General features: G+C 38.2%; 1 protein-coding gene across 8 annotated transcripts in view; it reads left to right on the top strand.

Annotated features, from left to right (window-relative positions):
- LOC101153444 (NEDD4 binding protein 2 like 2) overlaps positions 1-12,185 on the top strand; it is a 106,217-nt gene that overhangs the window by 48,252 nt on the left and 45,780 nt on the right. Inside the window, exon 7 of one of the 8 annotated variants that reach the window (XM_063697251.1) lies at positions 9,891-9,938. The exons of the other annotated variants lie outside the window; for them this stretch is intronic. Within the exon in view, the coding sequence (XP_063553321.1) occupies positions 9,891-9,900 (10 nt within the window). The 3' untranslated portion in view covers positions 9,901-9,938. The remainder of the gene's footprint in view (positions 1-9,890; positions 9,939-12,185) is intronic. 8 annotated transcript variants of the gene reach the window in all.

The raw sequence follows: 12,185 nt of genomic DNA, 5'->3' as shown, positions 1-12,185 counted from the left end.
GTGAAACCTAGTCTCTACTAAAAATACAAAAATTAGCCGGGCATGGTGACAGGTGCCTGTAATCCCAGCTACTGGGGAGGCTGAGGCAGGAGAATTGCTTGAACCTGGGAGACGGAGGTTGCAGGGAGACGGAGGTTGCAGTGAGCCGAGATCGCGCCACTGCACTCCAGCCTGGGTGACGAGAGCGAAACTCCATCTCCAAAACAAACAAACAAACAAAAAAACAAAACAGTAGCTTCCACTGCCCACCTAGTGGGTAAAATTATTCATTCAACCGCACCTACTATGTCACAGGCACTGTCCTATGTAATAGTAGGCAGACAAAATTTCACAAGTTGAAGATGACAAGTAAATTATATGGATGTTAGAAGGTGATAAGTATTAAGGAGAAAAAGTAGGAGGAGGAGGAGAAAGAGTGCTTTGCCCAGGGTAAGATTATGTGTGTAGGGGAGGGGGATGGAGGGGAACTGGTTGCAGTGTTAAACAAGGTAGGGGTCAATATGGGCTTTACCTGAGAAGGTGACATTTGAGCACCTTAGTTGTCCTAATTTTGGCTTAAACAATTATTAAGAGAATTATTGCACAGCATAAAATCTAAGCCTGATTTTTTTAGTGTTTATTATATGATAACCTAAAATTATATTTAGCTGTACATTTTTCTTAGTGAGCAGTAGGTATCTGTGAAGCAATGTTGCCAATGTATTGTGTTATTTCTTAGCACTGGAAATGAACTGCAAGTATTTTTTTTTTCAGGAGGGGAATTGACCAAATCTTGGTGATTAAACTAGATTTGTAATATTACAGGATGAACCTTTTGATAGAATTGGAGTTAATGTTAGAATATTGAACCGATTTACCTTGTTGATCGTAGTTTATATGCACACAGCAGTGTGATCTTGTCAAGGGGAAATAAAAACTCTTTTCCATATTTGAAGCAATCACATTGAAGTAATGAGAAGGAGTTAGAAGATTTGAAAATTAACTAGTTCCTTTGAGGAATTTAAGTTTCAGGAAAATGATGTTTTTATAATCTGTATTCTTAAAATATATGCTGCTTGATCTCCATACATTTTTTAACAATTTGGCTAAGGATAAATATAATGAAGTTAGTTTATTTAAGGATAAGGTAGATGTTAACTTAGGACTTAGCAGTTGTTATTGTTATTACTGGCAATAGTTAACTTTAAAGCACTATTATCTCAAAGTAAAAACAGCGTACATGACAGAAACAGAAAAATTCAACACATCACACTATAGTTCAAATTGGAATTATTCTAATTCATAGCTGATGAGAATGTAGTGAAGTCATCAAATAAGAAAGTCACCAAATAAACTTTTTTAGAATCTGGGAGTTAATAATTATTGTTAAGCCTTGTTAGCTAGGACTGAATTTGCACACAGGGTATTTCTGTTACAGAATATGTTTGTTTGTTTGTTTGTTTTGAGACAGAGTCTTGCTCTGTCACCCGGGCTGGAGTGCAGTGGTGCAATCTCAGCTCACTGCAACCTCCACCTCCCAGGTTCAAGAGATTCTCCTGCGTCCATCTCCTGAGTAGCTGAGATTGCAGGTGTGTGCCACCATGAGTTTATGTTTGTTAATCAAAATTTATACTCAATATATAGGTGGATTTATTATTCTAAAGTGGAGCTTAAATATTGAGAAAACTTTAAACACATTGATTTGTATATTTTCTCTTTTTGCCTAATTTCTTTACTGAAGAAAATATTTGGAGTGCATTTATTTATTTTTTCTATTACAAAAGTAGCACATTCACCACACAGATAATCACAAAGAAACCAACCCCTAAAATTTACCATTAACATTGTGCATATTCCTGTCTTTCTAAACATGTATATGCACATATGTTTAAATATATAAATATACAAACACATATACACACCTTTATTAAAATTGTGGGATGATAATTTATAATTTAAATATATAATTTTATTTTATTTTCATTTCAACTTGTATTTTAGTTACAGGGAGTACATGTGCAGATTGAGTACATGGGAATATTGTGTGATGCTGAGGTTAGGAGTATGGATTCCGTCACCTAGGTCGTAAGCATTGTACTCACTACCCATCCTCATCCCTCTACCCTCTAGTAGTCCACAGTGTCTCTTGTTTCCATATTTATATCTATGTGTGCCCAGTGTTTAGCTCCCATTTATAAGTGAGAACATGCAGTATTTGGTTTTCTCTTCCTCCACTAATTTGTTTAGGATTATGGCCTCCAGCTCCATCCATGTTACTTCAAAGGACATAATCTCATTCTTTTTATGGCTGCCTAGTATTCCATGTTGTATATATACCACATTTTCTGAATCCAACCTAACGTAGCTGTATAGTATAATGGTACAGAACATAAAATTTGCAATCAGAGAAACTTGGGTTTAAGCCTAGTTCCATGTACTTATTAATTATGCAAACTAGGCCTCTATTTCTTTATCTGTTAAATGGGGATGATGATAGTACACCTCTTATTAGTCCGGCATGGTGGTACATACCTATAATCCCAGCTGCTTGGGAGGCTGAGGCAGGAGAACCACTTGAACCTGAGAGGTGGAGGTTTCAATGAGCCAAGATTGCACTGTTGCCCTCCAGCCTGGGCAACAAGAGCAAAAACTCCGTCAAAAAAAAAAAATCAAATAAATATTAGTTAATATAGTAAGCATAATTATTCAGAAAAATAAAGAGCTTGTAAAAATGCTCACAACATAGTGAAATAAAAATAAATGATTCATATTTCCTATATGCCTGCTATGGGGAAGATATTTGTTATATATAAAATCTCACCTAATCCTACGATAACCTCTTTCTTTTTTCCTCTTTTTTGAGACGGAGTCGCGCTCTGTTGCCCAGGCTGGAGTGCAGTGGCGCTATCTTGGCTCACTGCAACCTCTTCCTCCCGGGTTCAAGTGATTCTCCTGCCTCAGCCTCCCGAGTAGCTGGGATTACAGGCGCATGCCACAATGCCTGGCCTGAATATTTTATCTTCTACTTTTTTTTTCTGTTCTTTTTCCTTTTTTTTTTTTTTTAAAGACAGGGTCTCACTCTGACTGGAGTGCAGTGGTGCGATCACGGCTCATTGCAGCCTCAACCTCCCTGGGCTCAGGTGATCCTTCTACCTCTGCCTCCCAAATAGCTGAGACCGCAGGTACATGCCACCATGCCCAGATAATTTTTGTACTTTTTTGGTAGAGATGGGATTTCACCATGTTGCCCAGGCTGGTCTTAAACTTCTGGGCTCAAGCAATCCTCTTGCCTCAGCATCCAGAGTAGCTGGGACTACAGGCATATATCACCAAACTGGCTGTAGTCTCTGGCTGATTTTTAAAATTGTTTTAGTGATGGGGTCTCACCATGTTACCTAGGCAGGTCTGGAAATCCTGGCCTCATGTGATCCCTCTTCCTCAGCCTGCTGAGTAGCTGGGATTACGGGTGCGGGCCACTGTGCCTGGCTTCTTTAATTTCTTGCTTGCTTTCTTTTTATTTATTTATTTGTTTTTGAGATGGAGTCTCGCTCTGTAGCCCAGGCTGGAGTGCAATGGCGCAATCTCGGCTCACTGCAACCTCCGTCTTCCGAGTTCAAATGATTCTCCTGCCTCAGCCTTCTGAGTAGCTGGGTCTACAGGTGCATGCCACCACGCCTGGCTAATTTTTTGTGTTTTTAGTGGAGACATGGTTTCACCATGTTATCCAGGATGGTCTCGATCTGCTGACCTCATGATCTGCCTGCTTCTGCCTCCCAAAGTGCTGGGATTACAGGTGGGAGCCACCACACTTAGCCAGTTTATTTTTATTATTATTGTTATTATTATTATTATTTTTTTTGGAGATGAAGTCTTGCTCTGTTGCCCAGGTTGGAGTGCAGTGGCGCAATTTTGGCTCACTGCAACTTTTGCCTCCCGGGTTCAAGCGATTATCTTTCCTCAGCCTCCTGAGCAGCTGGGACCACAGGTGCAAGCCTCCACACCCAGCTAATTTTTATATTTTTAGTAGAGATGGGGTTTCACCATGTTGGCCAGGCTGGTCTTGAACTCCCGACCTCAGGTGATCCACCCGCCTCACCCTCCTAAAGTGCTGGGATTACAGGCGTGAGCCACCACACCCGGCCCAGTTTATTATTTTTAATAGTTTTTAATTACATTCCTATGAATTTTCTATGTATAAGATCCTATTATCTGCAAATAGACATGTTTTACTTCTTTCTTTCCAATTTGTATTTTAGAATTTTTTTTCTTGCCTAATCGCCTCTGGTGTAATGTTGAATAGAAATGGTGAGAGTGTACATTCTTGTAGTCTTTTTTCTGATCTTCAGGGTGAAATATTTAGCCTTTCACCATTAAGTATGATGAATGTGGAGTTTTCGTACATGTTTTATATCAGATTGGGGAGCTTCATTTCTGTTCCTAGTTTATTTTGATTTAGGTGTTTGTTTGTTTGAGATGACATCTCTGTTCGCCAGGCTGGAGTGCAGTGGCATAATCTTGGTTCACCGCAACCTCTGCCTCCCAGGCTCAAGCAACACTTCCACCTCAGCCTCCTGAGTGGCTCAGACTACAGGCCCACATCACCACACTCAGCTAACTTTTTAATATTTTTGTAGAGACAAGGTCTCACTATATTGCCCAGATTGGTCTTGAACTCCTAGGTTCAACTGGTCCTCCCACCTTGGCCTCCCAAAGTGCTGGGATTACAGGTGTCAACCACCATGCCCAGCTCTTAGTTTTCTTCCTGTTTCTCGTTTGTTAAGGGTTTCTGTCATGACAGAATGTTAGATTTTGCCCATGTTTTTTCTGCATCTTTTGAGATGATGATGTGGTTTTTATCCTTTGTTCTACTGATATGGTTTATTACATTAATTGAATTTTGGATGTTAAACTAACCTTGCTTTCCTGAGATAACATCACATTTGGTCACAGAGTGTAATCATTTTTTTATATAGCTAGATTTAGTCAACTATTTTTTTGAGGTTTTGCATCCATATTCATAGGAAATATTAGTTTGTATATTTCTGTTTTTGTGTGATGTTTTTGGTTTTGATATCAAAGTGATTCTGGCCTCATAGGCTAAATTGGGAAGTATTCCTTCCTCTTCTATTTTTAGAAGAGTTTCTTAAGAATTGATATTCTTCTTTAAATGTTTGATAGCGTTCACCAATGAAGCCATCTGGGCCTGGGCTTTTTTGTGTGTGTGAAGTTCTGAACATCTTTTAAAATCTAGTTTACCTCCTTTTCCAACTGTTCTTCATTTACTTCAGGAACTCTTCTGATTTCCTTTTTGTGTGGGTAAAAAGTAAATGACTTTAATCTTATTTGACAAGAATAATAATCATGTTATACCATTTTCAGTAACAAACAAAATAACAAGGAAGGTGAGAATAAAGGAAGGAAAGAAAACAAATGACATATTTCTAGTGAAATTTTTTGAGGTTAGCCTGTGACTATAATAAAATTATTTTGTAGCAGTGTACCAAGATGTCAGTTTGCACAGCTCTGTAGAAAACAACTATTTTGTAAGTTGAAAATTTTCTGCATTCTAAGTATTCTTTATAAATGTGTTCTTATGCTTTTAATTTTATGGCTAAAGGCTATTCATTTTGTGGCAATAATTTAGTTATGAGGTTATCTAAGTAGAAATAATTCAAAATATTCTAACAGTATTTCATATACTTAAGATGAAGGCAAGATTGTATTTTCTAGCTATTTTTTAAAAAGAATTACAGCCGGGCATGGTGGCTCACACCTGTTTTCCCAGCACTTTGGGAGACTGAGGCTTGCGGATCACTTGAGGTCAGGAGTTCGAGAACAGCCTGGCCAACATGGTGAAACCCCATCTCTACCAAAAATACAAAAATTAGCTGGGCGTGGTGGCACTGTGCCAGTAATCCCAGCTACTTGGGAGGCTGAGGCAGGAGGATCCTTTGAACCCGGGAGGCGGAGGTTGCAGTGAGCCAAGATCACGTCATTGCACTCCAGTCTGGACAACGAGAGTGGAACTGTGTCTCAAAAAAAAAAAAAAACAAAAAACCTACCCTAGATCCATTTTTAAGAAGAAAATGACTTTATTAAAGATAGAAAACCTTTAGCTATATTTTTTCAAGTTATATGTTTGCAGTTAAATGCAACTAATAGCACATGAGACTGTTTTTCTTATTTTTAATTTATTTTTTATGTATTTATTTTTTGAGTCAGGGTCTTGCTCTGTCACCCAGCCTGCAGTGCAGTGGCATGATCTCGGCTTGCTGCAGCCTTGACCTCCTAGGCTGAAGCAATCCTCCCACCTCAGTTCACCCCCTAGTTAACTAGGAATACAGACGTGTGCCACAACACTTGGCTAATATTTGTATTTTTTGTAGAGATGGGGTTTTGCCATAATGCCCAGGCTGGTCTCAAACTCTTGGACTCAAACTCTTGGCAGAAGCACTCCTTCTGCCTTGGCCTCCTGAAGTGCTTGAATTATGTAAGTTGTAAACCACAGGGCCTGGCCCCGACTGGTTTTTCTTTTCTTTTTTTCTTTTTTCTTTTTTAGATGGAGTTTCGCTCTTGTTGCCCAGGCTGCAGTGCAATGGCGTGATCTTGACTCACTGCAACCTCTGCCTCCCGGGTTCAAGCGATTCTCCTGCCTTAGCCTCCCGAGTAGCTGGAATTAACAGGCGTGCACCACCACACCTGGCTAATTTTGTATTGGTTTTCTTAGACTAAGACATACACAACTCCTGAAAGTGAGCCTGGTAGTATCATTCCCATCTTGTAAATGTATTATGTAATGGTGAGGGATGTTAGCAAAAAAACAAAACAAAACAAAAAACTGTAGCATAAAATTACTAAATTATTATTTTACAAATTAATTTTTTAAAAGTAAAAAGTAATCATGCAATGCTATTATCCATTCCTGCTCTACCCCCATACAGTAAGTATAAATAAAGATCATCTGCCATGTTCCTGTCTTTCACCGTGTTTTAGTCTGGATGCCAAGATGTGCTGAAATTTAGTGATGTACAACCTACAAAAATCAATTGTATTTTTATACACTAACTAGTTTTACTAAGTAGTTATAGCAGGAAATATTCTGAAGCTTACCTTAATAGCTTTAATGAGGAAATTTTAGATAAGAATATAGAGGTTAAATAAAATAGGTTGAAGAGAAATATTCTGTTCATCAAAGGCCACCTGCATTTTTTTTCTTTTTTGAAAGTGAAATGGCCCTTCTCTGCCCTTATCTATAGCATATGAACTTGACTTAGTTTTCCAGTTGCCCTGATAGATTTGCTTTGCCCATCTACATTTTCCCACAGTACTTGCTTCAGTTGAACCCATTTGTGAAAATACTAGTTGTGAATTATAGCCTCTGGCTAAGTGTAAGAAGAGGGTTTCCCAAGTTAAGATTTCGTTTGACTAATAAACATTAGTGCTAGGCTGTAAGTAAACTAAGGGACCAAATATAATGGCTACTGCTTCAGACATCGATGTTTAAGTTTACCACATTAGTGAAATAATTGGATGAAAATTCATAGACATTGAAAAGTAATTGAATTTAGAGCACACTAGAATTTAAAAAGTCTGAATAAGTATGTCTTAGTTTGAAATACAAACAAACTAGTAGTAGATAGAATCAAATACCAACGCAAAAGGTAATATTGTCATATGAAATTAGTGTAAGAGAAATTTAAATTTTGTAGCCAAAACAAAACACCTAAACATTCTTAACAGATGAAATAACATGAAAACTTTTACCAAATGGTGTCTTAGTTTTGTAATCTTTCCTGTTATTCTCTGGGATTCAGAGTAGAAGCAGTCTTTTCTCTTTCACCTACTGATAGGAAAACTATATGAAATATGACTGTAAAGAGTCTAAGGCCAGGCACAGTGGCTCATGCCTATAATCCCAGCACTTTGGGAGGCTGAGGTGGGAGGATCACTTGAGGTTAGAAGTTTGAGACCAGCCTGGCCAACATGGTGAAACTCTGTTTCTACTAAAAATACAAAAATACAAAAAAAAAAAAAAAAAAAATTAGCTGGTCATGTAGTCCCAGCTCCTTAGGAGGCTGAAGTGAGAGGATCACTTGAACCCAGGAGGCAGAGATTGAGGTGAGCCGAGATGGCACTACTGTACTCCAGCTTGGGCGACAAAGTGAGACTCTGTCTCAAACAAGTCTAATTACAAGTAATCAGTTTAATTATAATCACGCTAGGTATGTAAACCCCACTATAACAATTCATTGTATACAGTCAGCTAAAATAAATATATCGTGTCATCTTAAGTGTAATGACAACCTGATAAAACAACTAAACCTAGTATGAATAAAAATTTATTTAACAGATAACTATTGATCACCCATTATGAATCAGGCATTGGCTAGCATCCTGCAGGGTATTGCTTAAGTTTTGTATGTCTTTTATTGACATTTTACATGCAATATTTAAGACATACAAAAAAGATAAGCATAAGCCAATGGTGTTCATTTATTCGTAGGCCAGCTACATAGTTGAAAGCCCCCATGTACCATATACCCTGGAAGATATAGGCAACAGAGCTCTGAAGGTTTAAATTATATATATTTACATGAATATATACTTAAATTTTGAACTGTAGAATACTGTAAAATTCATTACACAAAACAAAGACAGTGTAGGCAATATTTGCGTCTAGTTCCCAAGGCTAGAATATGACAGGGTCACCATCTGCATTCAGACACAAAGTTCCAGAAACTGGACTAGACTGAGTCAGGTATTTACAGAATAAGAGTTTGAATAATAGTCAAGAAGGAAAGCTAAACAAAAATCAGGAAAACTGGCCCTGAAAATAAGATTTGAGGTGTGAATTAAAGCCATAATCTTATAAGCCAGAACCAGAGGCTTACCCCTTTTTTGAATCATGGACTACTTTCAAAACCCAATGAAATAGTTCCTCTTGCCTATAAACAGTCCTTGTAATAGTCCCTCTTCCATTAAAATTACATACATGTACATACATATACTACTCAATTTGGGGGAGTTCAAAGATCCTCTGAAGTCTTGAGTATCTGTAAGTGAATACTGGTAGTCAGCTTGGGGTGGAGAGAAAGTGATTTGAGTTAGAGACTAAGTAATGTGAATGAGTCTGAGACTACTTTATAAGGTGAAGGTAGGATGATAGTGTCAATCATTGAGCTTCAGACTAGTCCACAGAAGAGTTTAGGAGCCATTGCTGGCAGATAGTGGGAGGCTGTGTACGTGGAGCTTTGACTATGCCCTCTCTTCAACCAGAACACTTCCCTCCACTTTCACTTGTTTGTATATGTGGATTTCATTTAAAATTTTGATTAATAGATGTGTTTTAATCCTAAAGATATTTAGGGGACTTTTAAAGGCAGAACACAATCTAAAAAGTGCAATCTTTTTTTTTTTTTTTTTTTTTTTTGAGACAGAGTCTCACTCTGTTGCTGAGGCTGGAGCGCAGTGGTGTGATCTTGGCTCGCTGCAACCTTTGCCTCCTGGGTTCAGGCGATTCTCCGGCCTCAGCCTCCCGAGTAGCTGGGGTTAAAGGCATGCACCACCATTTCTGGCTAATTTTTGTATTTTTAGTACAGAAGGAGTTTCACCATATTGGCCAGGCTGGTCTTGAACTCCTGACCTCAAGTGATCTGCCCTCCTCAGCCTCCCAAAGTGCTGGGATTATAGGTGTGAGTCACCGTGCCTGGCCTAAAAATTCCAATCTTCAGGTTCAGAAAACCTTTCTGAGTTCTATTAACTATACAGTCTTGGAGAAATCACACTCTATGAGTTCTTCAGTCTATAAAATGAAAATAGTAGTAGCACAGTTGTGGATTTGAACAAGATGATGTTTATGAAAGCACTTTAAAAGTTGTGAAGCACAATCTAAATGTTATTTCCATTTTCAGGTGTGACTGAAGAAATATCAAATGTTTCCTAGTAAGACAGCAACTCAGGTGAGATGGAAACTCCAAGTAACGATATAATGGATCTAGCGTCTGATTTTCAAAGATTAAAATTATGTAGAAAAAAGTCTCTTTATTGTTGAAGAGACTTTAAATATGATGCCATCCAACTAACTAGTAAGTGCTTGAGTTCTCACTAAAATTCCCTGTCAAGTGAACTTTTAATCTGGACTCTTTATCTGATATTACTTTCCTTCTGCCTGGATTTCACTCTTTACAATTGCATTAAATGAGGTTCTCCAGGTCAAATCTCTGTTTTTGTTTCTGTGAAAATAAATATATTTATTTTGCTCTCCTCCATGAACAATATTGTCAATAGATATAGAATAGTAGGTTGACAGTTCTTTTCTCTCATTACACTGAAATTATTCCACTGTCTTCTTCCTCAGTTGTTTCTTCCTCAGTTGTTTCTGATAAGTCAGCTAGAAGTCTAATTGTTGTTCCTGTGAAGATAGCCTGTCATTTTCTGGCTGATTTTAAGGCCTTCCCTTTGACATTAATGTTTTGAAGTTTCATTATAATGTGTCTAGGTGAGGATTTTTTGTGTCTTTATCCTATTTTGGATTTGCTACATTTTTTTTGAATCTGTGGGATGGTGTATTTCATCAGTTTTGGAAATTTATCAGTGATAAATCTCTTCAAACATTGACTCTGTCTTATTTTCTCCTCTCTCTCTCTCAGTCTGTGTCTCTGTCTCTCTCTCCGTCTCTCCCTGCACTTCCCTTTTCCTGAGGCTCCAGTTATATGTCTGTTGATCTTCTCATTCTCCCTTCTGTCTCTTAATCTTCATTTTTTTTTATCATTTTATTTCTTATTGCTGCTTTCTGGATATTTTCTGCAGATGTCTTTTTCCATTTACTAATTCTTCCATTAGCTGTCCTTAACTCACGACCTTGTTTGTTGACAAGGTTTTTTTCAGTAATTAATATTTTTTCATATTTATACATTTTGGGGATCCTTTTACTTTTTCTTTTTTTTTGCTTCTGAAGAAAAAATAAAATTTCATTGTTTTAATAATTACTAGCGGGGCGCAGTGGCTCACGCCTATAATCCCAGCACTGTGGGAGGTCAAGGCAGGCGGATCACGAGGTCAGGAGATCGAGACCATCCTGGCTAACACAGTGAAACCCCATCTCTACTGAAAATACAAAAACAAAAAAAAAAACAAAATTAGCTGGGTGTGGTGGCGGGTGCCTGTAGTCCCAGCTACTCAGGAGGCTGAGGTGGGAGAATGGCATGAACCCAGGAGGTGGAGCTTGCAGTGAGCCAAGATCATGCCACCGCACTCCAGCCTGGGCGACAGAGTCAGACTGCATCTCAAAAAATAAATAAAAAATAAATAATAAATAATTACTTCAAAATATGAAAACATTGATAACTAGATTTCCTTCACATATTTATCTTGGCATGTAGAGTACATATGGCCTATGTTACCTTTTCAATAATATCATAACGTTCTTTTTTATTTTTTTTTTTTGAGACAAAGTTTTGCTCTTGTTGTCCAGGCTGAAGTGCAGTGGCGTGATCTTGGCTCACTGCAACCTCTGCCTCCTGAGTTCAAGTGATTCTCCTGCCTCAGCCTCCTGAGTAGCTGGGATTATAGGCACCCGCCATCATTCCCAACTAATTTCTTTTTTGTATTGTTAGTAGAGATAGTGTTTCACCATGTTGGCCAGGCTGGTCTCAAACTCCTGACCTCAGGTGATCCATCCACCTCAGCCTCCCAAAGTGCTGAGATTACAGGTGTAAGCCACTGTGCCTGGCCAATAATATCATACCATTTTTCTACCCTTTGAATTCTGTCTTGTACAGTTGTACTCACTTTTTTGTACTTCCGAAATCACCCATTATATTCTTTCTCAGTTAAATCTCTATACACAACACAGAGAATTCTCAGACCTTTTGTAGCAAAATATTCCAGATGGGTTAATGTCTCCTGAACAAATAGAGAATCTTCTGAAAGTCTCTCATAAATCACTGTATCAGCCCCTTTGCAGTAGAGCCAGAGCTGTCCCATAGGGGTTCAGACAATTAGAGACATTCTTTTTCTATTACTAGAGAACTCCAGGACATTAAGAATTTCAAAAGCATTTTTCTCCTGTAGCTTCTGTGGTGACAGAGTATGGTGTTCTTGTACAAAGAACAAGCCATATTCTTTTGCTCCTTTCACTAAAGCTGCTTTGGCTGGGGAGGAAGCCTGGTAGATTATATTATTTCCATCTCTCAGGAATAACAGTG

The sequence above is a fragment of the Gorilla gorilla genome, chromosome 14 (assembly GCF_029281585.2).
Source record: "Gorilla gorilla gorilla isolate KB3781 chromosome 14, NHGRI_mGorGor1-v2.1_pri, whole genome shotgun sequence".
NCBI lineage: Eukaryota > Metazoa > Chordata > Mammalia > Primates > Hominidae > Gorilla > Gorilla gorilla.
The sequence above is the reverse complement of the archived record's forward strand: the minus strand, read 5'-3'. Positions and strand labels throughout refer to the sequence as shown.